The following is a 27,485-nucleotide window of genomic DNA, read 5'->3' on the forward strand; positions in this document are numbered from 1 at the left end:
AGACACCTAGGTACTTATAGATGTCCACATATTCAAGGTTGGAACCATCCAGGGTGGTGATGCTAGTCGGGCACGCGGGTGCAGGCAGCGATCGGTTGAAAAGCATGCATTTGGTTTTACTCGCGTTTAAGAGCAGTTGGAGGCCACGGAAGGAGTGCTGTATGGCATTGAAGCTCGTTTGGAGGTTTGATAGCACAGTGTCCAATGACGGGCCGAAAGTATATAGAATGGTGTCGTCTGCGTAGAGGTGGATCAGGGAATCACCCGCAGCAAGAGCAACATCATTGATATATACAGAGAAAAGAGTCGGCCCGAGAATTGAACCCTGTGGCACCCCCATAGAGACTGCCAGAGGACCGGACAGCATGCCCTCTGATTTGACACACTGAACTCTGTCTGCAAAGTAATTGGTGAACCAGGCAAGGCAGTCATCCGAAAAACCGAGGCTGTTGAGTCTGCCGATAAGAATTTGATGATTGACAGAGTCGAAAGCCTTGGCGAGGTCGATGAAGACGGCTGCACAGTACTGTCTTTTATCGATGGCGGTTATGATATCATTTAGTACCTTGAGTGTGGCTGAGGTGCACCCGTGACCGGCTCGGAAACCAGATTGCACAGCGGAGAAGGTACGGTGGGATTCGAGATGGTCAGTGACCTGTTTGTTGACTTGGCTTTCGAAGACCTTAGATAGGCAGGGCAGGATGGATATAGGTCTATAACAGTTTGGGTCCAGGGTGTCTCCCCCTTTGAAGAGGGGGATGACTGCGGCAGCTTTCCAATCCTTGGGGATCTCAGACGATATGAAAGAGAGGTTGAACAGGCTGGTAATAGGGGTTGCGACAATGGCGGCAGATAGTTTCAGAAATAGAGGGTCCAGATTGTCAAGCCCAGCTGATTTGTACGGGTACAGGTTTTGCAGCTCTTTCAGAACATCTGCTATCTGGATTTGGGTAAAGGAGAACCTGCAGAGGCTTGGGCGAGGAGCTGCGGGGGGGGCGGAGCTGTTGGCCGAGGTTGGAGTAGCCAGGCGGAAGGCATGGCCAGCCGTTGAGAAGTGCTTATTGAAGTGTTCGATAATCATGGATTTATCGGTGGTGACCGTGTTACCTAGCCTCAGTGCAGTGGGCAGCTGGGAGGAGGTGCACTTGATAAGGCCAACCTCATACATGCTCGTTTTGAGAGGGTACTTCAAAACATACCATAATCAGATAAACATAGGATAAAATCTAAAGAACTAAAGGGTTCTTTACAGACAATAACTGTGTCATAAAAATGTGTCGTTGACAAAAACAAACAAAGATGTAGTATTACTTAGTTCATACATTTATAAAAGATGGTTTTAATTTTGATAGATATGTCTGTTTTTTTCTAATGTTGGTCTGTATTGCTTGCTATACAGTATAATGTAATACATAATATATCTGTAGGAGACCCAGGACCTTCAGTAGAAACAGCAGTGCTGCAGAAAAAACAGCCCAGGAGGATGAAGATGAATACCTTGCTTACTGCTCTGATGCCATGTGCACGATACATATTCTCAAACTGTGTTTGAGCAGGTAAAGCACTGTAAAAGGCTTGATTAATGGTAGAGAATTATTTCACATGAAATCAAATACAACTGTATTTGTCACATTCTTTGTATACAACAGGTGTAGACGAACAGTGAAATGCTTACTTACAGGTCATTTTCCAACAATGCAGAGTTAAATAATTTTTCAAAATGGTGACAAGAGGAATAAATACAGAGTGAACGAATAACAATTTTGAAAAAAATAACATGGCTATATACAGGGAGTACCAGTCCCAAGGGGTAAGAGGTCATTGAGGTAGCTATGTACAGTGCCTTCAGAAGTATTCATAGCCTTTGACCTATTCCATATTTTGTTGTGTTACAGCTTGAATTCAAAATGGATGAAATGTTCTTACCCATCTACACACAATAGCCCCATAATGACAAGGTGAAAACATGTTTTATAAATGTTTGCTAATTTATTGTAAATTAAATACATAAATATCTCATTGACATAAGTATTTACACCCCTGAGTCAATACTTTGTAGAAGCATCTTTGGCAGCGGTTACAGCTGTGAGTCTTTCTGGGTAAGTCTCTAAGAACTTTCCAGACCTGGATTGTGCCACATTTGCCAATTATTCTTTTAAAAATTCTACAAGCGCTGTCAAATTGGTTGTTGATCATTGCTAGACAGCCATTTTCAGGTCTTGTCATATATTTTCAAGTAGATTTAGGTCAAAGCTGTAATTCGGTCACTCAGGAACATTCACTGTCTTCTTGGTCAGCCACCCCACAATCTTAGTAAAAAGGGTTCCAATAGGGTTATTTGGATGTCCCCATAGGATAACCCTTTTTTGTTCCAGGTAGAACCCTCTGTAAAAGGGTTCTACCTGGAACCAAAATGGTTATACCTGCAACCAAAAAGGGTTCTCCTACGGGGACAGATGAAGAACCTTTTAAGGTTCTAGATAGCATCTTTTTTTCTAAGAGTACAGTGTAGATTTGGCCTTGTGTTTTAGGTTATTGTCCTGCTGAAAAGTGAATTCATCTCCCAGTGTCTGGTGGAAAGCAGACTGAACCAGGTTTTCCTCTAGGATTTTGCCAGCGCTTAGCTCCATGTTGTTAATTTTTTACCCTGAAAAACTCCCCAGTCCTGAACAATTATAAGCATACACATAACATGATGCAGCCAGCATTATCCTTGAAAATATGGTGTTACTCAGTAATGTGTTGTATTGGATTTGCCCCAAATACAACACACTTTGTATTCAGGACAAAAAGTTCATTGTTTTGGCCATTTTTTTTGCAGTTTTACTTTAGTGCCTTGTTGCAAACAGGACACATGTTTTGGAATATCTTTATTCTGTACAGGCTTCCTTCTTTTCACTCTGTCAATTAGGTTAATATTGTGGAGCAACTACAATGTTTTTTATCCATCCTCAGTTCTCTCTTATCACAGCTATTAAACTCTATAACAGTTTTAAAGTCATCATTGACCTCATGATGAAATCTCTGAGCGGTTTACTTCCTCTCCGTCAACTGAGTTGTCTTTGTAGTGACTGGATGTATGCCAAAACAGCAGCGACTCTTCCTGAGGTCCAGCAAAATTAAGGCAGTTTATACCATTTTAAAAACATTACAATACATTCACAGATTTCACAACACACTGTGTGCCCTCAGGCCCCTACTCCACCACTACCACATCTACATTATTAAATCCATGTGTATGTATGTGTGTGTGTGTGTGTGCGCAGGGGCCGGGTTGAGTGCGCATGTGTCTGTGCCAATGTTTGTGTTGCTTCACAGTCCCCGCTGTTCCATAAGGTGTTTTTAAAAATCTGTTTTTTAAGTCTAATTTTACTGCTTACGTCAGTTACTTGATGTGGAAAATGGTTCAAATCAAATTTCAAATCAAATTTATTTAGAAAGCCCTTCTTACATCAGCTGATATCTCAAAGTGCTGTACAGAAACCCAGCCTAAAACCCCAAACAGCAAGCAATGCAGGTGTAGAAGTTCCATGTTGTCATGCCTCTATGTAGTACTGTGTGCCTCCCATAGTCTGTTCTGGACTTGGGGGCTGTGAAGAGACCTCTTGTGGCATGTCTTGTGGGGTATGCATGGGTGTCCGAGCTGTGTGCCAGTAGTTTAGACAGACAACTCGGTGCATTCAACATGTCAATACCTATCATAAATAAGTAGTGATGAAGTCCATCTCTCCTCCACTTTCAGCCAGGAAAGATTGACATGCATATTATTAACATTAGCTCTGTGTACATCCAAGGGCCAGCCGTGCTGCCCTGTTCTGAGCCAATTGCAATTTTCCCAAGTCCTTTTTTGTGACACCTGACCACACGACTGAACAGTAGTCAAGGTGCAACAAAACTTGTGCCTGTAGGACCTGCCTTGTTGATAGTGTTGTTAAGAAGGCAGAGCATTGCTTTATTATAGACAGACTTCTCCCCATCTTAGCTACTACTGCATCAATATGTTTTAACCATGACAGTTTACAATCTAGGGTTACTCCAAGCAGTTTAGTCATGTCAACTTGCTCAATTTCCACATGATTTATTACAAGCTTTAGTTGAGGTTTAGGGTTTAGTGAGTGTTTTGTTACAAATACAATGCTTTAAGTTTTGGAAATATTTAGGGCTAACTTATTCCTTGCCACCCACTCTGAAACTAACTGCAGCTCTTTGTTGAGTGTTGCAGTCATTTCAGTCGCTGTAGTAGCTGACGTGTATAGTGTTGAGTCATCCACATACATAGACACTCTGGCTTTACTCAAAGTCAGTGGCATGTAGTTAGTAAAAATGGAAAAAATCAAGGGGCCTGAACAGCTACCCTGGGGAATTACTGATTATATTTGACAGGCTTCCATTAAAGAACACCCTCGGTGTTCTGTTAGACAGGTAACTCTTTATCCACATTATAGCAGGGGGTGTAAAGCCATAACACATACGTTTTTCCAGAGCAGACTATGATCGATAATGTAAAAAGCTGCACTGAAGTCTAACATGACAGCCCCCACAAGCATTTTATCATCAATTTCTCTCAGCCAATCATTAGTAATTTGTGTAAGTGCTGTGCTTGTTGAGTGTCCATCCCTATACGCATGCTGAAAGTCTGTTGTCAATTTGTTTACTGTGAAATAGCATTGTATCTGGTCAAACCATTTTCCCCCAGAAGTTTACTAAGGGTTGGTAACAGGCTGATTGTTCGGCTATTTGAGCCAGTAAAGGGGGCTTTACTATTCCTGGTTAGTGGAATGACTTTAGCTTCCTTCCAGGCTTGAGGGCACACTCTCTCAAGTAGGCTTAAATTGAATATGTGGCAAATAGGAGTGGCAATATCGTATGCTATTATCCTCAGTAATTTTTCATCCAGATTGTTAGACCCCAGTGGCTTGTCATTGTTGATAGACAACAATACTTTTTTCACCTCTTCCACACTGACTTTACAGAATTCAAAAGTACAATTCTTGTCGTTCATAATTTGGTCCGATATACTTGGATGTGTAGTGTCAGCATTTGTTGCTGGCATGTCATCCCTAAGTTTGTTTATCTTGCCAATGAAAAAGTCAATAAAGTAGTTTGCAATATCAGTGGGCTTTGTGATGAATGAGCCATCTGATTCAATGAAAGTGACTAGGCAACAGGGTAGATAATAGACAGTAGCAGCGGCATATATGGTGAGTGTGAATTGTGTGTGTGAGTGTGTGTGTGTGTTGGGGTGTCAGCGTGAGTATGTGGGTAGAGTCTAGTGGGTGTGCATAGTAAGTGCAAGAGAGTTAGTGCAAAAGTGGACTTCAATATATATGTTTACCACCACTCAAAGCAATAAACTAGTTTTATGTCAGTGATACTCTGGCTCTCAATCATTTTCATCATGACTACATGTTTTAGCTTGACTGGATGTTTTTGTCAATCTGAATGGAATTAATTTACCACTGCACTATCTTGAACTAGCTATATCATCAAAACTGGTATCCAACAATATTTTCCCACCCACATAGTGAGAAAGGCAGAAACAAAGCCTATTTTGGTCATGGTTTTGGTGTGCAGTTCAGCACTGTACTGTCAGAGAAGGAAACTCAACGAACTCAACTCAAAAGCCTAAACCTCGCCTCTCCAGAAGGCGGCACTATAGGCAGAGTGTTTGATCAGTCTTTGTGCGCTTATATCGAAGGGCCCCCTTATCCGAGTGAGGAGGTGGTGCCTGCTGCTAGCCACATAGCTAGCGCCTCTCTCTTCTGGTCTACTGCAGTTTCTGTATTTTTCAGATCAACAATGGTACAACTAGTGGGGTCTCTCCGAAAAGAGCTCGCTGATTCCTTATCCGCTTGCCGGGTGCTGGTGGTCGGAGCTGGAGGAATTGGTTGCGAGCTCTTGAAAAATCTTGTACTCACCGGCTTCAAAAATATAGAAGTGGTAAGTCGTGCAGGGGGCGGACATTTGCTGGGTCTTTGTGCAGCCTACAGGCTGAAGTGTGAAAGGCCTGGCATGCTAGCTAGTCTGAAATAAGTGTATATATTAGAACATTTTCACATGAGCCTGGCTATATGTAAGTGGTGGAGTTAGCAATGTAGTTATATAGCTAGCTAGTTACATGCATGTATATAAAAACACACAACATTTAGGTCACTTCGTCCAGAATTTCAATTGCGCGCCATGTTGTCCCGACCTCTTTGTGGTCTGCTAACGTTAGCTAGACAATGCTAAGCTGTCCATGCCGGTATGCTTGAAGGCTAATTAGCTAGCTGCTAGCAATGCTGGTGATTTGTGATAAGCAATGTAAACTACAATGCAGCTAGCTAGATATATAATAACATACGGTAGGTAGGTAGCTAACGTTATACAGTTTGTAGCAAAGTCTTTCATACCACGTCCAACTTTTTTGTGAACCTGTCTTGATCTTATTAATTGCATTTTTTTTGTATCAGTAATTGTGTTTTAACTTCGATTTGCTGTGTCTCTTTTATAGATTGATCTGGACACTATTGATGTGAGCAACCTGAACAGACAGTTCCTGTTCCAGAAGAAACATGTGGGGAAGTCCAAGGCGCAGGTAGGGGACAGATACTTTGTTGTTCTTTCACAAACATGAGATCACTTGGTCTTGCATTCTAAAATACACTTAGTTTACAAAACATTAGGAACACCTTCCTAATATTAAGTTGCACCCCCTTTTGCCCTGAGGCTGTTCAGCCTCAATTCGTCAGGGCATGGACTCTACAAGGTGTCAAGCGTTCCACAGGGATGCAGGACCTTGTTGACTCCAATGCTTTCCACAGTTGTGTCAAGTTGGCTGGATGTCATTTGGATTGTGGACCATTCTTGATATACACTGGAAACTGTTGTGTGAAAAACCTGGCAGTGTTGCAGTTCTTGACACACTCAAACAGGTGCGCCTGGCACCTACAACCATAGCCAATTCAAAGGCACTTAAATATGTTTTCTTGCCCATCCACTCTCTGAATGGCACACATACACATTTCATGTCTCAAAGCTTAAAGATCCTTCATTCACCTGTCTCTTCCTCTTAATCTACACAGATTTGAAGTGGATTAAACAAGTGACATCAATAAGGGATCATAGCTTTCACCTGGAAAGAGTAGATGTGCCTAATGTTTTGTACACTCAGTGTATGCTGTACACAATCTAAATACTATTTGTGAACTTACGGCTGTCTGTCTTGCAGGTGGCAAAAGAGAGTGTGCTCCAATTCTGTCCCACTGCCAACATTACAGCCTATCATGACAGCATCATGAAGTAAGTCAACTAGTGTTGTGAGTTGCCGGTGTGAGAACTTAAAGTCCTTGATCCTGTTTAATGTTTGGTATGTTTGTCCTTCACAGCCCAGAGTACAATGTGGAATTCTTCAGGAACTTCATGCTTGTCATGAATGCTTTGGACAATCGAGGTATAGTAATATCTACTTCCCCCTAATTACACCCTCTTTCCCTACCCCTAGTCTGTCTGTAGAGCACGTTTGGTATCTTTTCCCTGTGTGGTCCTGGTCTTAGCACCAGCTGAATCTTTTCTTCCTTGCAGCGGCTCGTAACCATGTGAACAGGATGTGTCTTGCAGCTGACATTCCCCTTATTGAGAGTGGCACAGCTGGCTACCTTGGGCAGGTGACCGTTATTAAGAAGGTAAGACATGGATGAAAACAACCTGTGGATGCCAATTAGAAGCATGGTCATGTGCAGTGAAAATTCATTAGATACAGAGTGAAATAATCACCTCTCCTTGATTTCCCACACTATAGGGTCTTACTGAGTGTTATGAGTGCCAGCCCAAACCCACACAGAAAACCTTCCCTGGTTGTACCATTCGCAACACCCCCTCTGAGCCTATACACTGCATTGTGTGGGCCAAGTACCTGTTCAAGTAAGTGTTGTTGAAGTGCTTTTTAAAATTTATTTTTTATTTATATCACCTTTATTTAACCAGGTAGGCCAGTTGAGAACAAGTTCTCATTTACAACTGCGACCTGGCCAAGATAAAGCAAAGCAGTGCGACAGAGTTACACATTGAATAAACAAATGTACAGTCAATAACACAATAGAAAATTCTGTATACAGTATCTGCAAATGAGGTAAGAAGGTAAGGCAATAAATAGGCCAATAGTGGCGAAGTAATTACAATTTAGCAATTTACACTGGAGTGATATATGTGCAGATGAGGATTTGCAAGTAGAAATACTGGTGTGCAAAAGAGCAGAAAAACAAATATGGGGATGAGGTAGGTAGTTGGTTGGATGGGCTGTGTACAGCTGCAGCGATCGGTAAGCTGCTCTGACAGCTGACGTTCCAGTTAGTGAGGAAGATAAGAATCTCCGGCTTCTGTGATTTTTGCAATTAATTCCAGTTATTGGCAGCAGAGAACTGGACGGAAAGGCAGCCAAAGAGGTGTTGGCTTTGGGGATGACCAGTGAAATATGCTGGAGCACATGCTACGGGTGGGTGTTTCTATGGTGACCAGTGAGCTGAGATAAGGTGGAACTTTACCTAGCAAAGACTTATAGATGACCTGGAGCCAGTGGGTTTGGCAACGAATATGTAGTGACGGCCAGCCGATGAGAGCATACAGGTCGCAGTGGTGGGTAGTATATGGGGCTTTGGTGACAAAACGGATGGCACTGTGATAGACTGCATCCAATTTGCTGAGTAGAGTGTTGGAGGCTATTTTGTAAATGACATCGTCGAGGATCGGTAGGATAGTCAGTTTTATGGGGATATGTTTGGCAGCATGAGTGAAGGAGGCTTTGTTCGAAATGGGAAGCCGATTCTATATTTTAATTTTGGATTGGAGATGCTTAATATGAGTCTGGAAGGAGAGTTTACAGTCTAGCCAGACACCTAGGTATTTATAGTTGTCCATATATTCTAAGTCAGAACCGTCTAGAGTAGTGATGCTGGGTGAGCGGGTGCAGCCAGCGATTGGTTGAAGAGCATGCCTTTCATTTTACTAGCAGTACCAAGGCTGTTGAGCCTGCCGATAAGAATGTGGTGATTGACGGAGTCGAAAGCATTGGCCAGGTCGATGAAGACTGCTGCACAGTACTGTCTTTTATCGATGGCGGTTATGATATCGTTTAGGACCTTGAGCGTGGCTGAGGTGCACCCGTGACCAGCTCGGAAACCAGATTGCATAGCGGAGAAGGTAAGGTGGGATTTGAAATGGTCGGTGATCTGTTTGTTCACTTGGCTTTCGAAGACTTCAGAAAGGGAGGGCAGGATGGATATAGGTATGTAACAGTTTGGGTCTGGAGTGTCTTCCCCTTTGAAGAGGGGATGACTGCAGCCGCTTTCCAATCTTTAGGAATCTCAGACGATACGAAAGAGTTGTTGAACAGACTAGTGGTGGCAGATAATTTTAGGAAGAGAGGGTCCACATTGTCTAGCCCAGCTGATTTGTTGGGATCCAGATTTTGCAGCTCTTTCAGAACATCAGCTGTCTGAATTTGGGTGAAGGAGAAGCCGAGGGGGGGACTTGGGCCAGTTGCTGCGGAGGGTGCAGAGCTGTTGGCCGGGGTTGGGGTAGCCAGGTGGAAAGCATGGCCAGCCATAGAGAAATATTTCACCATATGTGAACTGATTGCCCCCCATCTATCTTCAGAGCTCGTGCAGCTAGGCGACCTAAACTGGAACATGCTTAACACCCCAGTCATCCTACAATCTAAACTTGATGCCCTCAATCTCACACAAATTATCAATGAACCTACCAGGTACTTCCCCAAAGCCTTAAACACGGGCACCCTCATAGATATCATCCTAACCAACTTGCCCTCTAAATACACCTCTGCTGTCTTCAACCAAGATCTCAGCGATCACTGCCTCATTGCCTGCATCTGTAATAGGTCAGCGGTCAAACGACCACCACTCATCACTGTAAAACGCTCCCTGAAACACTTCAGCGAGCAGGCCTTTCTAATCGACCTGGCCGGGGTATCCTGGAAGGATATTAATCTCATCCCGTCAGAGGATGCCTGGATATTTAAAAAAAAATGCCTTCCTAACCATCTTAAATAAACATGCCCCATTCAAGAAATTTAGAACCAGGAACAGATATAGCCCTTGGTTCTCCCCAGACCTGACTGCCCTTAACCAACACAAAAACATCCTATGGCGTTCTGCATTAGCATCGAACAGCCCCCGTGATATGCAGCTGTTCAGGGAAGCTAGAAACCATTATACACAGGCAGTTAGAAAAGCTAAGGCTAGCTTTTTCAAGCAGAAATGTGCTTCCTGCAACACTAACTCAAAAAAGTTCTGGGACACTGTAAAGTTCATGGAGAATAAGAACACCTCCTCCCAGCTGCCCACTGCACTGAAGATAGGAAACACTGTCACCACTGATAAATCCACCATAATTGAGAATTTCAATAAGCATTTTTCTACGGCTGGCCATGCTTTCCACCTGGCTACTCCTACCCCGGTCAACAGCACTGCACCCCCAACAGCAACTCGCCCAAGCCTTCCCCATTTCTCCTTCTCCCAAATCCATTCAGCTGATGTTCTGAAAGATCTGCAAAATCTGGACCCCTACAAATCAGCCGGGCTAGACAATCTGGACCCTTTCTTTCTAAAATTATCTGCCGAAATTGTTGCCACCCCTATTACTAGCCTCTTCAACCACTCTTTCGTGTCGTCTGAGATTCCCAAAGATTGGAAAGCAGCTGCGGTCATCCCCTCTTCAAAGGGGGGACAGTCTTGACCCAAACTGCTACAGACCTATATCTATCCTACCATGCCTTTCTAAGGTCTTCGAAAGCCAAGTCAACAAACAGATTACCGACCATTTCGAATCTCACCATACCTTCTCTGCTATGCATTCTGGTTTCAGAGCTGGTCATGGGTGCACCTCAGCCACGCTCAAGGTCTTAAACGATATCTTAACCGCCATCGATAAGAAACATTACTGTGCAGCCGTATTCATTGATCTGGCCAAGGCTTTCGACTCTGTCAATCACCACATCCTCATCGGCAGACTCGACAGCCTTGGTTTCTCAAATGATTGCCTCGCCTGGTTCACCAACTACTTCTCTGATAGAGTTCAGTGTGTCAAATCGGAGGGTCTGCTGTCCGGACCTCTGGCAGTCTCTATGGGGGTGCCACAGGGTTCAATTCTTGGACCGACTCTCTTCTCTGTATACATCAATGAGGTCGCTCTTGCTGCTGGTGAGTCTCTGATCCACCTCTACGCAGACGACACCATTCTGTATACTTCCGGCCCTTCTTTGGACACTGTGTTAACAACCCTCCAGGCAAGCTTCAATGCCATACAACTCTCCTTCCGTGGCCTCCAATTGCTCTTAAATACAAGTAAAACTAAATGCATGCTCTTCAACCGATCGCTACCTGCACCTACCCGCCTGTCCAACGTCACTACTCTGGACGGCTCTGACTTAGAATACGTGGACAACTACAAATACTTAGGTGTCTGGTTAGACTGTAAACTCTCCTTCTAGACCCATATCAAACATCTCCAATCCAAAGTTAAATCTAGAATTGGCTTCCTATTTCGCAACAAAGCATCCTTCACTCATGCTGCCAAACATACCCTTGTAAAACTGACCCTTGTAAAACTGACCATCCTACCAATCCTCGACTTTGGCGATGTCATTTACAAAATAGCCTCCAATACCCTACTCAACAAATTGGATGCAGTCTTTCACAGTGCAATCCGTTTTGTCACCAAAGCCCCATATACTACCCACCATTGCAACCTGTACGCTCTCGTTGGCTGGCCCTCGCTTCATACTCATCGCCAAACCCACTGGCTCCATGTCATCTACAAGACCCTGCTAGGTAAAGTCCCCCATTATCTCAGCTCCCTGGTCACCATAGCATCTCCCACCTGTAGCACACGCTCCAGCAGGTATATCTCTCTAGTCACCCCCAAAACCAATTCTTCCTTTGGCCGCCTCTCCTTCACAGTTCTCTGCTGCCAATGACTGGAACAAACTACAAAAATCTCTGAAACTGGAAACACTTATCTCCCTCACTAGCTTTAAGCACCAACTGTCAGAGCAGCTCACAGGTTACTGCACCTGTACATAGCCCACCTATAATTTAGCCCAAACAACTACCTCTTTCCCAACTGTATTTTATTTATTTTGCTCCTTTGCACCCCATTATTTTTATTTCTACTTTGCACATTCTTCCATTGCAAAACTACCATTCCAGTGTTTTACTTGCTATATTGTATTTACTTTGCCACCATGGCCTTTTTTGCCTTTACCTCCCTTCTCACCTCATTTGCTCACATCGTATATAGACTTGTTTATACTGTATTATTGACTGTATGTTTGTTTTACTCCATGTGTAACTCTGTGTCGTTGTATCTGTCGAACTGCTTTGCTTTATCTTGGCCAGGTCGCAATTGTAAATGAGAACTTGTTCTCAACTTGCCAACCTGGTTAAATAAAGGTGAAATAAATAAAAATGCTCAATGAAATTCTCAATTATTGTGGATTTATCAGTGGTTACAGTGTTTCCAAGTCTCAGTGCAGTGGGCAGCTGGGAGGAGGTACTCTTATTCCCCATGGACTTTACAGTGCCCCAAAACTGTTTGGACTTAGTGCTGCAGGATGCAAAGTTCTGTTTGCTTTCCTAACTGACTGTGTTTATTGGTTCCCAACTTCCATGAAAAGATGCTTATCGCGGGGACTATTCAAAGCTACTGCAGTACGCCACAGGATGTTTTTGTGCTGGTCAAGGGCAGTCAAGCCTGGAGTGAACCAAGGGCTATATCTGTTCTTAGTTCAACATTTTTTTGAAAGGGGCATGCTTATTTAAGATGGTGAGGAAAGCACTTTTTAAAGAACAACCAGGCATCCTCTACTGACAGGACGAGGTCATTATCCTTCCGGGATACCTGGGCCAGGTCGATTAGAAAGGCCTGCTCGCAGAAGTGTTTTAGTGGGCATTTGACAGTGATAAGGAGTGGTCCTTTGACCGCGGACCCATAACGGACGCAGGCAGTGATCGCTGAGATCCTGGTTGAAGACAGCAGAGGTGTATTTAGAAGGCAAGTTGGTCAGGATGATATCTATGAGGGTGCCCATGTTTACGGATTTGGGGTTGTATCTGGTAGGTTCCTTGATAATTTGTGTGAGATTGAGGGCATCTAGCTTAGATTGTAGGGTGGCTGGGGTGTTAAGCATATCCCAATTTAGGTCACCCAGCAGTACGAACACTGACAATAGATGGGGTGCAATCAATTCACATATGGTGTCCAGGGCACAGCTGGGAGCTGAGGGGGGGTCTATAACAAGCGGCAACAGTGAGGCGCTTATTTCTGGAGAGATGGATCTTTAAAAGTAGAAGCTCAAACTGTTTGGGCATAGACCTGGATAGTATGACCGAACTATGCATGCTATCTCTACAGTAGATTGCAATTCCGCCCACTTTAGCAGTTCTGTCTTGGCGGAAAATGTTGTAATTGGGGGTGGGAATTTCAGAATTTTTGGTGGCCTTCCTAAGCCAAGTTTCAGACACAGCTAGGACATCAGGGTTGGCGACATGTGCTAAAGCAGTGAATAAAGCAAACTTAGGGAAGAGGCTTCTGATGTTAACATGCATGAACCCAAGGCTTTTACTGTTGCAGAAGTCAGCAAATGAGAGCGCCTGGGGACACACAGGGCCTTGGTTAACCTCTACATCACCAGAGGAGGAGTAGGATGAGGGTACGGCTAAAGGCTATAAGAACTGGTCATCTAGTGCTTTGGGAACAGAGCATAAAAGGAGCAGATTTCTGGGCATGGTATGATGGATTCAGGGCATAGTGTACAGACAAGGGTATGGTAGGGTGTGAGTACAGTGGGGATGAGAGAGGTTGCATCTCTGGAGGTGCCAGTTAGGCTCGGTGTGGTCTTCGCATGTGTGTGGGGTGGGACAAGGGGGGCTATCCGAGGGCATGTTGAGCAGGACTAGGGGCTCTGCAGTAAAATAAAACAATGAGAGCTGCCCTAAACAACAGTATACAAGGCATATTGACATTAGAGAAAGGCATAAAGCAATCACAGGTGTTGATTGGGAGAGCTAAGACAACAAAGGGTGAGACAATAATGGGTAAACGGCTAGGACAATAACAATGGGTAAATAGCGAGCGCAGGGGCCGTCTTACTGCTGCGCCATCTTGGAAGATGTATCTCACTAGTTGTAAACCAATGAGGAATAGGTTGTGATTGTTATCTTCATCCTAAGTGAGTGTTGGTGTTGCTTGCAGAGATATGTTTTATTGCTGGGAGGTTGAGATTAAGCCCATGATAATGACAATCCGGTTTTATTTTAATCTCCACCTCAGCCAGCTCTTTGGAGAGGAGGATGCAGATCAGGAGGTGTCCCCTGACACCGCTGACCCAGAGCTTTCATGTGAGTAGAGCGCAACACTAGAGAATTCTAATACTGCCACCTCCCTGCCCTCCATAGACCAGAGAGGTGAGATGCACTGACACGTATGCAGTAAAAGGCTGCTGTGTATACTGGTTTTCATTGAGGTCTCTTGTCTCCTTTTCTCAGGGAACCCTGCAGACACTGAAGCCCGGGCCACAGCGTCTGATCAGGATGGAGACATCAAACGGGTGTCCACCAAGGACTGGGCACGATCCACAGGCTACGACGCAGTCAAACTCTTCAACAAGGTAGGCTTTAGTGTGAACAAGCATTCACTAAAGGACTGCTTAAGTGAAAGTGTCACCTTGTCTTGTTTTCAACAAGCTTATTAGCCCCTTGACTTTGGCTAATAGCCATTTGCTTTGTGTGGTCCTCCAGCTTTTCAAAGATGACATCCAGTACCTCCTGACCATGGACAAGCTGTGGAAGAAGAGGAAAGCGCCACTCCCTCTGGATTGGCTTGAGATTCAGAAACTTGGTAAGAAATTTAGCATCCTACACTGAACAAAAAATATAAACGCATTGTGTATTATGTTGGTCCCATGTTTCATGAGCAGAAATAAAATGAAAGCTTATTTCTCTCAAATTGTGCACAAATTTGTTTAAATCTGTTAGTGAGAATTTCTCCTTTGCCAAGATAACCCATCCACCTGACAGGTGTGGCATATCAAGAAGCTGATTAAACAGCATGATCATTACACAGGTACACCGTGTGCTAGGAACAATAAAAGGCCTCTCTAAAATGTGCAGTTTTGTCACAAATGCCACAGAAGTCTCAAGTTGAGGGATTATGCAATATTGATGCATACTGACTGAAGGAATGCCTACCAGCTCTGTTGCCAGAGATTTTAATGTTAATTTCTCTACCATAAGCCGTCTCCAATGTCGTTTTAGATCATTTGGCAGTACGTCCACCTGGCCTCACAACTGCAGACTACGTGCATGGCGTCGTGTGGGAGAGCGATTTGCAGATGTTACGAGTGTTCTACGTACCATGTAAAAAAGCTAACGTTTAACTTCTTGCGTCGAGTCATCCCGGATCCGGTATCGTGACTACAGCCTCAAGCTCATTACCATAACGCAACGTTAACTTTTCATGAAAATCGCAAATGAAATTAATCTATTTGCTCTCAAGCTTAGCCTTTTGTTAACAACACTGTCATCTCAGATTTTCAAAATATGCTTCTCAACCATTGCAAAACAAGCATTTGTGTAACAGTATTGATAGCTAGCGTAGCATTTAGCATAGCATTTAGCGTAGCATTCAGCAGGCAACATTTTCACAAAAACCAGAAAAGCATTCAAATAAAATAATTTACCTTTGAAGAACTTCGGATGTTTTCAATGAGGAGACTCTCAGATAGCAAATGTTCAGTTTTTCCTGAAAGATTATTTGTTTAGGACAAATCGCTCCGTTTTCTGCGTCACGTTTAGCTACGAAAAAACCTGTATCCAGGATTGTGTAAATCTATCTGCAAGCTCATTAGCATAACACAACGTTAACTATTCATGAAAATCGCAAATGAAATGAAATTAATCTATTTGCTCTCAAGCTTAGCCTTTTGTTAACAACACTGTCATCTCAGATTTTCAAAATATGCTTTTGAACCATATCTAAACAAGCATTTGTGTAACAGTATTGATAGCCTAGCATAGTATTATGCCTGTCTTTCAGCATGCAACATTTTCACAAAAACCAGAAAAGGATTAAAATAAAATCATTTACCTTTGAAGAACTTCAGATGTTTTCAATGAGGAGACTCAGTTAGATAGCAAATGTTCCGTTTTTACAAAAAATATTATGTGTCGACTAATCGCTCCGTTTTGTTCATCACGTTTGGGTAAGAAAAAAAAAGAAAACAAATATTAAGTCATTAAAACGCAAACTTTTTTCCAAATTAACTCCATAATATCGACAGAAACATGGCAAACCGATGTTTAGAATCAATCCTCAAGGTGTTTTTCACATATCTATCGACGATAAATCCTTCGTGGCAGTTGACTTTCTCTTCTGAAGAAATGGAATGCGCATGGACCTACAGATTACGCAATAATTTCGACACAGGACACCAGGCGGGACACCAGGTAAATGTAGTCTCTTATGGTCAATCTTCCAATGATATGCCTTCAAACACGTCACAATGCTGCAGACATCTTGGACGAACGGCAGAGCGCATAAGCTCGTTCACAGCATATTCACAGGAGATGATAGTAAAACAGAGCGTCAAAAATGTCCTGTTAAATTTCATCTTGGTTTCGCCTGTAAGATCAGTTCTGGGGCACTCACAGATAATATCTTTGCAGTTTTGAAAACGTCAGTGTTTCCTTTCCAAAGCTGACAATTATATGCATAGTCGAGCATCTTTTCGTGATAAAATATTGCGCTTAAAACGGGCACGTTTTTTAATCCAATAATGACATAGCGCCCCCATAGGTTGAAGAGGTTAAGTTCCTTGCTCAGAACATGAAAACATATGAAAGCTGGTGGTTCAATATTCCCAGTTAAGAAGTTTTAGGTTGTAGTTATTGTAGGAATTATAGGACTTTCTCTCTATACCATTTGTATTTCATATACCTTTGACTATTGGATGTTCTAATAGACACTTTAGTATTTCCAGCCTAATCTCAGGAGTTGACCGGCTTGAAGTCATTAACAGCGCTGTGATGCAAGCATTGCTAAGAGCTGCTGACAAATGCATTAAAGTTTGAACGAATGCTTACGAGCCTGCTGCCGCCTACCACCGCTCAGTCAGACTGCTCTATCAAATCATAAACTTAATTATAATATAATAAACACAGAAATACGAGCCGTTGGTCATTGTGGTCAAATCCGGAAACTATAATTTCGTAAACAAAACGTTTATTCTCTCAATGAAATACGGAACCGTTCCGTATTTTATGAAACGGGCAGCAACCCTAAGTCTAAATATTGCTGTTACATTTCACAACCTTCAATGTTATGTCATAATTATGTAATATTCTGGCAAATTAGTTTACAGTTCGCAACGAGCCCGACGGCCCAAACTGTTGTATTTAACCTGACTCTGAATGAACTCACGAGAAGTGACAATTTCCCTACTTAATATTTTCTGCTAACATTAATTTATTTTAACTAAATATGCAGGTTTAAAATATATATATACTTGTGTATTGATTTTAAGAAAGGCATTGATGTTTATGGTTAGGTATATTCGTGCAACGATTGTGCTTTTTTTCATGAATGCACTTTAGTTTAATCATCACCCGTTTGGTGAAGTAGGCTGTGATTCGATGATAAATTAACAGGCACCGCATTGATTATATGCAACGCAGGACAAGCTAGTTAGCCTTGTAATATCATCAACCATGTGTAGTTAACTAGTGATTATGTTAAGATTGATTGTTTTTTATACGATAAGTTTAATGCTAGCAGCTTACATTGGCTCCTTGCTGCACTCGCGTAACAGTTGGTCGGCCTGCCACGCAGTTTCCTCGTGGAATGCAATGTAATCGGCCATATTCAGCATCCAAAAATGCGGATTACCGATTGTCATGAACTTGAAATCGGCCATGCCGATTAATCGGTCGAATTATACTCTGGATTGACGTGTACGACAGCGTTTTCCAGTTCCCGCCAATATCCAGCAACTAAGCACACCCTTTGAAGAGGAGTGGGACCACAGGCCACAATCAACAGCTTGAATCAACTCTGTGAAGGAGATGTCGAACTGTTTGAGGCAAATGGGGATCACACGAGATACTGACTGGTTTTCTGATCGATGCCCCTACATTAAAAAGTTAACAGGTATCTGACCAACAAATGCATGTCTGTATTCCCAGTCATGTGAAATCCATAGATTAGGGCCTTATTTCAAATGACTGATTTCCTTTATATGAACTGTAACTCAGTAAAATCTTTGAAATGGTTGAGTTTATATTTTTGTTCAGTATATATTATATTGCTCCAAGCTTCTGGAGAGTGCAGTGGACCAATTTGATTTAGAAGATTTTGTTGTGGTAGTTTATTTTTGTCATTGTCTCTCTCTTTCTGGTTGTGCGATAGCGTGTCCCCAGGAGGTGACTGGGACGGGACTGAAGGACCAACAGGTGTTGGGTGTGGCAGGTTACTCCCAGCTCTTCTCCCGCAGCGTGGAAACCCTGCGCTCCATGCTGGCTGACAAAGGGGATGGAGCAGAACTTGTGTGGGACAAGGTGAGGACCTAAGGATGGGACATTGCAGAATCAACACTGCCCCACTGGAACAGAATATTTTGGTGGAGATTAGAAAATAGACCTGGGAAGATTATGCTCTTTTGGCATTGCAATTTGAGTAACATTTTCCTCCTTTTGCTAGGATGACCCTCCAGCGATGGACTTTGTGACAGCAGCCGCCAACTTGCGCATGCATATCTTTAGCATGAACATGAAGAGCCGTTTTGACATCAAGTGTGGGTATTTTGGGTGAAAGATGTCGAGCTGTTAAGTTCTTATTGTGACAATTTATTATTGATACAGATTCATATAATTGATTTTACTTTCTTGCTTTAAAGTTCCAATGCTGGTGTTTTTTTTCTTGATATCAAATTATTTCTGCTTAACAATTAAGAACAATTAAGTACCTTACTGTGATTGTTTGTTTTTAATTAAAACGGTCAATTTCTCAAGCAAGAATATGGCTAGGACTGTATGGGAGTGGTCTGAGTGGGCAGGGGGAAACTGAAAACTATATGTTATTGGCTGAGAGGTTTGGAACTCTTTGTTATTGGTCTGTTAACTAATGTACCACTTGATGTCACAAGGCAGGCCAAAACTCCATCCCACCAAAACAGGCAGAAATTGTAGGCAGTCTTTTTAAACAGCTCTTACACTAAAAAGAGCATGATCATTTTCATAATTTCACAGTATTATTCCACCTTCATATTGTGGAAATGTATATAAATCATGTTTTTGACTGCACTGGGCATTTAAATGTTTCAGTCTGATACCTATGAAGGTGTTTTGATTTTGTAAATTGTTCCTTGCAGCCATGGCAGGAAACATCATCCCAGCAATCGCCACAACCAATGCAGTCATTGCTGGCCTCATTGTGCTGGAGGCTCTGAAGATCCTGTCTGGAGATGTGGAGCAGTGTCGCACGGTGAGAAATCAGGAGTGATCCCTTCTACTCTTAGAGGGTGGTACTCTACCTTTGATCATCTGCCCCTAGTCTGCACATTCGGGGAAGCTTTGACAGTATGAATGGGGCACTATTTTCAAAATTCAGCATATCACTTACTTGGCCCAGCATTTCATTCACTAATTGTAGCCATGGTGGTTGTAAATAATTCAATAGATTATGAGTGTTAGGTTTATGCCTGTGCTCTGAAACATTTTCCAATGTTCCTTTCTGTATGGTCTTCTTAGATCTTCCTGAACAAGCAGCCTAACCCCAGGAAAAAGCTGCTTGTTCCATGTGCTTTGGACCCGCCCAGTGCCAACTGTTATGTGTGCGCCAGCAAGCCAGAGGTTACAGTCAAACTGAATGTGCACAAAACTCTTGTGCTGGCCCTTCAAGACAAGGTAATGTATGCCTCTCTGGCTCCTGTATGCATGTGACCATGCTTGTAATCAGACTGATAAAGACAAACACACAGACTGGTACGGACATTGTTGGCCAGTGATGAAGACATTTTTGACCATAGAGGCAGAGATGAAGCCAGATGGATATTGACTGCTTAGAGAGTTGCATGTTTATCTATACAACACCAATCTGGTTTGCTTGTTTGTTGCAACCACCACAGCGCAGTGAAAAGTGATCAGCATATCTATGTGTTCCGCTAAAGATTCTTGTTTCTTTGTTAGATATTAAAGGAGAAGTTTGGGATGGTGGCGCCAGATGTGCAGATCGAGGATGGGAAAGGGACAATCCTCATCTCCTCTGAGGAGGGTGAAACTGAAGGTATAAGACAATCACAGAATAATATCAGACTGTTCCCAAGGAGACCAGTAGAGGATGCCAACCTGTTCCCATGGTGACTGTAGGGCTTGACATTAAAATTTTTAGCCACTTTACAAATAAAATGCATTACTATCTTTTTTTACCCTCGAGAATCAGACAAAAAGGTAGGCTAGCTACACTCTGCTTATTGGCTTCTTTGCATAGTCAAGCCTACACTCTGCCTCTTTAAGGCTCTCCTGAAAAATGGTTAGCCACCCTTCGTAGCCTATAAAATAATGCAACATTACAAGTAAAACCAAATACGTTTTTGGTTTATAAAATAATTCCGTCCGGGGCTTGAAATTAAGGGTGTCCCGTTGTCCCTGGGACGATAAACAATGTCTACGGTTCAAAATACAACCACTGCACATATAAAAATAAAAAATAAAAAATCACATTTTATTGGTCACAAACTTATTTAGCTGGTGTTATTGCGGGAGTAGCAAAATCCGAAAAGCAATGAGTTCGGTGCAACAGATCAGACCGTTTAGCTTACAATGTTGATCAAGTAAAAAAAAAAACATTTCACCTTTATTTAACCAGGTAGGCAAGTTGAGAACAAGTTCTCATTTACAACTGCGACCTGGCCAAGATAAAGCAAAGCAGTTAGACGCATACAACAACACGGAGTTACACATGGAGTAAAACAAACATACAGTCAATAAATAATACAGTAGAAAAATAAGTCTATATACAATGTGAGCAAATGAGGTGAGATAAGGGAGGTAAAGGCAAAAAAAGGCCATGGTGGCGAAGTAGATACAATATAGCAAGTAAAACACTGGAATGGTAGATTTGCAGTGGAGAAATGTGCAAAGTAGAGAGAAATAATGGGGTGCAAAGGAGCAAAATAAATACAGTAGGGGGAGAGGTACTTTGTGCTAAATTATAGATGGGCTATGTACAGGTGCAGTAATCTGTGAGCTGCTCTGACAGCTGGTGCTTAAAGCTAGTGAGGGAGATGAGTGTTTCCAGTTTCAGAGATTTTTGTAGTTCGTTCCAGTCATTGTGGCAGCAGAGAACTGGAAGGAGAGGTGGCCAAAGGAAGAATTGGTTTTGGGGGTGACCAGAGAGATATACCTGCTGGAGCGTGTGCTACAGGTGGGTGCTGCTATGGTGACCAGCAAGCTGAGATAGGGGGGGACTTTACCTAGCAAGGTCTTGTAGATGGCCTGGAGCCAGTGTGTTTGGCGAAGAGTATGAAGCGAGGGCCAGCCAGCGAGAGCGTACAGGTCGCAGTGGTGGTTAGTATATGGGGCTTTGGTGACAAAACGGATTGCACTGTGATAGACTGCATCCAATTTATTGAGTAGGGTATTGGAGGCTATTTTTTAAAGGACATCGCTGAAGTCGAGGATCTATAGGATGGTCAGTTTTACAAGGGTATGTTTGGCAGCATGAGTGAAGGATGCTTTCTGGCGAAATAGGAAGCCAATTCTAGATTTAACTTTGGCTTGGAGATGTTTGATGTGAGTCTGGAAGGAGAGTTTACAGTCTAACCAGACACCTAGAATATGTGGACAACTACCTAAGTCAAAACCGTCCAGAGTAGTGATGTTGGACGGGCGGGCAGATGCAGGCAGCGATTGGTTGAAGAGCATGCATTTAGTTTTACTTGTATTTAAGAGCAATTGTAGGCCACGGAAGGAGAGTTGTATAGCATTGAAGCTTGTCTGGAGGGTTGTTAACAGTGTCCAAAGTGTCTATATTATAAGCTCAACAATGCGCTCACGGCTGTAGGCTATGTACAAATGTTCCAAAACTAACAGTAGTCAAGTAGGCTACTGTGGCTATTTGATCATAATGTAGTCCTAACAGAGAAGCCTACCATCAAAAACAATGAAGAAAATGCATCCAATAACATTTTAACATGGAAATAGCTGTTCTATCGTTCAGCCTACAGTAGCAGCCAATGTGTTGTGTTCGATGTAGGCCTACATTGAAACTTTTGGAGAGAAAAAACATTAACCAGGGCGGTGCCACTCCCGAGTGGTGCAGCGGTCTACGGCACTGCATCTCAGTGCAAGAGTTAAAGGTTCAATTAAAAAAATGGAGAAACTGTTTATCCACGTGACCTTCAGACAAGGTGACTGAACATGTTGTTTGATGCAAGAAACCACTTTACAATATAAAATGCATCATTATTCCCATACCATTATTACAGTGAATCAGACATTATTCTACCCTCAACCTATTGGCCACTTAGCTTATTCAAGCCTGTCTCAAAATACGTTGCCCCTTTAAGACAAAAAAAAAGCTCTTTACCTGAATGACATTTCAAAGAGGTCTTGAAATGCACACATTTGTGCTCTTTTTGGAATCAGTCACTCCTCATTGCTAACTATAAATTATCTATAACTGGGCTAATAACTCGCTAACTAGCAAAGGATATGAACAAATGTACACACGTCCCTACATGAAGCTCTTGCTTTGATCTCAAAACAAGTGCATCTATTCTCGACTGCTGATGCTGCAAAAAGTCAAGTTCAAAGTGAATGGCACAGATCTATATATGGCAATGGTCTAATCCTGAATGCTGATTGGTGAAAACAGAATTCCCAGCCAGTGTCTATTCCACAAGTTCCCACCGGCTAAATCTATGACGTTAAAATGCCTATTTACTCTGTTCCATCTGACTGCACAATCCACTGTCTCATCAGCCCAGCCACACAATTTATAAACTTGATATCTACTATAAAAAGCAACTAGACATTTCTTTTAGACTAACATTTTAGTTTTCAACAGAGGAGATTTGTATTAACTGACATTTGCAACATTGTCTCAATATAGAATTTCAATCTTCAGCATTCCCATAGTAATGAACGTGTCGGGACGAGACAGTCCGGTAGCGTTTCTCAGCCAGTTGAAATCATGAATCAGCTGGCATCATTTTTGTATTTATACAAAGAAATGTCAATTGAAAAAAGGTGAAACGACACGCAGCTAGTTTGCAGTCTTTCCAGCTTCCGTTTGAAGTGATTGTGTTAGCTGTGTTGTTGATTAGCTCCTCTGAACAACAGTGTCCTAACGAGTGAGCACATTTTCTATGCCAGACGAAATCGTGCCTGATTAGCTCATTGTTATGAATGTATCCAAATAAATGTCACTGGAAAACAGCTTAAACTAATGCAAATGCGGATAAGAACATTGCCAGCCAGTATGGCAATGGAACAATTATAACGAACGACTGAGTCGTGTCCATAGATACAGAACAAAATGACTGAATGACTTGGTTGTGTCTCTAGCAACCGAACCAATAGAACGAACGACCAGCCGGTTAGGTAGCAACCCTAGATTTGTGTCGGGACTATCTTTTCGAAGGATGAAATGGTATGAATCAATAAATCAAAACCTTTTAAATTAAAATATGGCAATCATTATTTGAATATGTTGGTAACCTGTTTGTATAAAAGTGATAATGTTCTCGACTTTTTCAGGACCCTGTCTTTCAAAGATAATTTGTAAAAATCCAAGTAAATTCACAGATCTTCATTGTAAAGGGTTTAAACAATGTTCCCATGCTTGTTCAATGAACCATAAACAATTAATGAACATGCATTTGTGGAACGGTCATTAAGACACTAACAGCTTACCGACGGCAGGCAATTAAGTTCAGTTATGAAAACTTAGGACACTGAAGAGGCCTTTCTACTGACTCTGAAAAACACCAAAAGAAAGATGCCCAGGGTCCCTGCTCATCTGTGTGAACGTGCCTTTAGGCATGCTGCAAGGGGGCATGAGGACTGCAGATGTGGCCAGGGCAATAAATTGCAACGTCTGTACTGGGAGACGCCGAAGACAGCACTACAGGGAGACGGAACGGACAGCTGATTGTCCTCGCAGTGGCAGACCACGTAACAACACCTGCACCGGATCGGGACATCCGAACATCCTGTACCTGTCCCGCAGGTGTGATGGCAACAACAACTGCCTGAGTTACACCAGGAACGCACAATCCCTCCATCAGTTCTCAGACTGTCCGCAATAGGCTGAGAGAGGTTGGACTGAGGGCTTGTAGGCCTGTTGTAAGGCAGGTCCTCACCAGACATCACCGGCAACAACGTTGCCTATGGGCACAAACCCACCATCGCTGGACCAAAAAGTGCTCTTAACTGACGAGTTGCGGTTTTGTCTCACTGGGGGTGCTGGTAGGATTTGCGTTTATCGTCGAAGGAATGAGCGTTACACCGAGGCCTGTCCTCTGGAGCGGGATCGATTTGGAGGTGGAGGGTCCGTCATGGTCTGGGGCGGTGTGTCACAGCATCATTGGACTGAGCTTGTTGTCATTGCAGGCAATCTCAACGCTGTGCGTTATAGGGAAGACATCCTCCTCCCTCATGTGGTACCCTTCCTGCAGGCTCATCCTGACATGACCCTCCAGCATGACAATGCCACCAGCCATACTGCTCGTTCTGTGCGTGATTTCCTGCAAGACAGGAATGTCAGTGTTCTGCCATGGCCAGTGAAGAGCCCGGATCTCTATCCCATTGAGCACGTCTGGGACCTGTTGGATTGGAGTGCGAGGGCTAGGACCCCCCAGAAATGTCCGGGAACTTGCAGGTGCCTTGGTGGAAGAGTAGGGTAACATCTCACAGCAAGAACTGGCAAATCTGGTGCAGTCCATGAGGAGGAGATGCACTGCAGTACTTAATGCAGCTGGTGGCCACACCAGATACCGACTGTTACTTTTGACCCTCCTCCCCCTTTGTTTAGGGACACATTATTCAATTTCTGTTAGTCACGTGTCTGTGGAACTTGTTCAGTTTGTCTCAGTTGTTGAATCTTATGTTCATACAAGTTTGCTGAAAATAAACGCAGTTGACAGTGAGAGGATGTTTCTTTTTTTTTTTGCTGAGTTTAGCTTAATGGGCATTCAGATTCACATGGAGGGATTTATTTCATAATAAGCTTAAACTTGTCATTCAAAGTTTCTATAGGCTATTGATGATGTTTGTTCTCATTCGTCCCCTGGCTACCTTACATTTTTAGGCTATTCAAACTACTTGGTGATGTAACTCAGCTAGCATTCAGCATTCATTGTTTGATCAGGAGAACGGCATGCATGCATAAAACAATATCGCTAAATCCTGTATTGTACTCAACGGTATACTCTTATCATCAGGTATACATATTTATGATCATGCACCATTCTCTTCTTATAGCAAACAACAGCAAGTTTCTGTCTGACTTTGGGATACGACATGGTAGCCGTCTGCAAGTGGATGACTTTCTGCAGGATTACACACTCCTGGTTAACGTGATTCACTGGTAAGAGAGGATGTAATTATCAGTGCTGTATAGGCCTTTGCATTTGCATGACTAATGCAAATTTGTTTCCTTAACGTAAATGTATTTCTGCGCTTGTCTGTAAAAGTGAGGACTTGGAGAAGGATGTGGAGTTTGAGGTGGTGGGTGACGCCCCTGACAAAGCCCCAACCCCACCCAGCGCACAAGAGGACAAGAATGTTGCCAACGGCAACAAAGACTCTGCAGAACCGTCCACCTCTTCCAAAGGTGAGCAAAACTGACATTGACTACAGAGATGGACTGTTTTAAACGGTCTAATAATCAAAATCCTGGTCAGAAGTCACTGGTCCTGTCCTTTAAATTATTTTGTTTATGGTACTGAGAATCATGTTTATGAGAATCTATGTTTATTTTGAATCTATGTTTATTTTGTAGCCGAACGTAAACTCTAAAATGGTACATGTCGATCGTCTCTCGTCTGACTTTCTCTCGATTTTCTTTCTTCTCTTAGCCACTGCTGAGCAGGATGATGTTCTGATAGTTGATTCGGACGAGGAGGAGCCGTCCTCCAGCACTATGGATGTCCGCATGGAGTCAGGAGGCCACAAGAGGAAGCTCCATGATGCTGAGACAGGCGAGGCTTCAGCCAAGCGCCAACGCCTGGATCAGCCTTTGGCTGCCGATGAGGAAGATGATGACATCATTGCACTAGACTAGTATGTCTCTCCTGGCCCCTCCCCTCTTCAGAAGGATGAAACTCTGTGTTTGTGTTTTCATACGCTGTTCCTCTTACCAAACATGTGTAAATATAAATGTACAAAAACTGTTGTGTGCCAGTTTTTTTTATTTTGGTCCATCACAGATGGATAAAATACTTTTCGCTTTTTGTATTTTTTATAATGTATTTGTCATGTCACAAGTCAGGGTGTGGTTTGTAGGGAGACTGAAAGAAACATTTAATAGCAAATGTTTTTTCAGCATATTTCATCCAGTAAACTTACACCTCCATTGAAGGAATGTAAAAAAAAGTTATCAAACCCAATCATTTCTTTGAGTCAAGCGATGACTGAATTTTCTTTGTAATTTTTAACCATTGACCACTTGCAGGGTGAGTTGCTTTGTCACAGCTGGTTAAAAAAGAAATTGTACTGGAGTTTGTTACTTTATTTATAAATCTTTCATGTGGTTTATAGTTGGAGCCATCATATTCAGGCCTCAACCTCCCTTTGGACCAAATAGATAATGACACAATAAACACTTACACATCTAATGACCCCAAAATTGTTTTCTTAAGCTTTAGCATACACATCATTACTGGTATACAGTATTTGTTTGAAACATCAGTACTTTGGCTTGTTTTTACTGGACACACCACCAAATTTCAATTTGCTCACTTATTTGTGGTGCTTTTTTTTTTTTTTGGGGGGCTATGAAGCCCTTTCATTGCTTGGTTTTGGTTTGACAATAAATGATCTGTTTTTGCCACAGTTGTCTTCTAAAGGGTTCAGACTGAGAAAAGGCCTCATTATAGCAATTACAATTTTGCTGAAAGAGCGTATGAGTTTCATAACGTCCCTTTTAATGTTTGTCTTCCAACGTCCTGGGACTGAAGGAAAAACATTTTTCAGAGCAAATATTTTCTAATTTAAGGTGTGTGTAGGGATTAAAGTCCAAAAGAGTAATCTCAGCCCTGTCAGTAAATGGAGTACACAAGAAAAGCCATAACATAAGCATGTTTACAATAAACATGACATTCCTAAGGAGCTTTAGCTGAACATATTCTCAGTCCCATAGTAGCACGATGTTTGCAAGACTTCCATGTTATTCAAAATAACCTTATCCAATAATTTACATTAAATCAGAATAGA

At 42.5% G+C, this 27,485-nt stretch overlaps 1 protein-coding gene across 1 annotated transcript; it reads left to right on the forward strand.

The window, feature by feature from the left end:
• Positions 1 to 5,698: 5,698 nt before the first annotated feature.
• On the forward strand, positions 5,699 to 26,887 carry LOC118401358 (SUMO-activating enzyme subunit 2). Its single transcript, XM_035798787.2, has 17 exons — positions 5,699 to 5,940; positions 6,494 to 6,577; positions 7,211 to 7,281; positions 7,368 to 7,432; positions 7,564 to 7,664; positions 7,781 to 7,902; positions 14,326 to 14,393; positions 14,541 to 14,662; positions 14,793 to 14,892; positions 18,457 to 18,605; positions 18,748 to 18,841; positions 19,418 to 19,530; positions 19,797 to 19,952; positions 20,235 to 20,331; positions 25,533 to 25,638; positions 25,745 to 25,884; positions 26,129 to 26,887. Exons 1-17 carry the CDS (start codon positions 5,800 to 5,802, stop codon positions 26,332 to 26,334), a joined length of 1,935 nt encoding a protein of 644 aa, XP_035654680.1. The 5' UTR covers positions 5,699 to 5,799; the 3' UTR covers positions 26,335 to 26,887.
• Positions 26,888 to 27,485: the final 598 nt, after the last annotated feature.

This window comes from Oncorhynchus keta, chromosome 22 (genome assembly GCF_023373465.1).
Source record: "Oncorhynchus keta strain PuntledgeMale-10-30-2019 chromosome 22, Oket_V2, whole genome shotgun sequence".
In the NCBI taxonomy this organism is placed as follows: Eukaryota; Metazoa; Chordata; class Actinopteri; order Salmoniformes; family Salmonidae; genus Oncorhynchus; species Oncorhynchus keta.

Bases quoted from the DNA above. Each gene is read 5' to 3' on its own strand.
- LOC118401358 (XM_035798787.2), top strand. From the start codon at position 5,800: ATGGTACAACTAGTGGGGTCTCTCCGAAAAGAGCTCGCTGATTCCTTA. The intron at 5,941-6,493 runs GTAAGTCGTGCA...TCTCTTTTATAG, and splicing joins GCTTCAAAAATATAGAAGTG to ATTGATCTGGACACTATTGA. The intron at 19,953-20,234 runs GTAATGTATGCC...TTTCTTTGTTAG, and splicing joins TGCTGGCCCTTCAAGACAAG to ATATTAAAGGAGAAGTTTGG.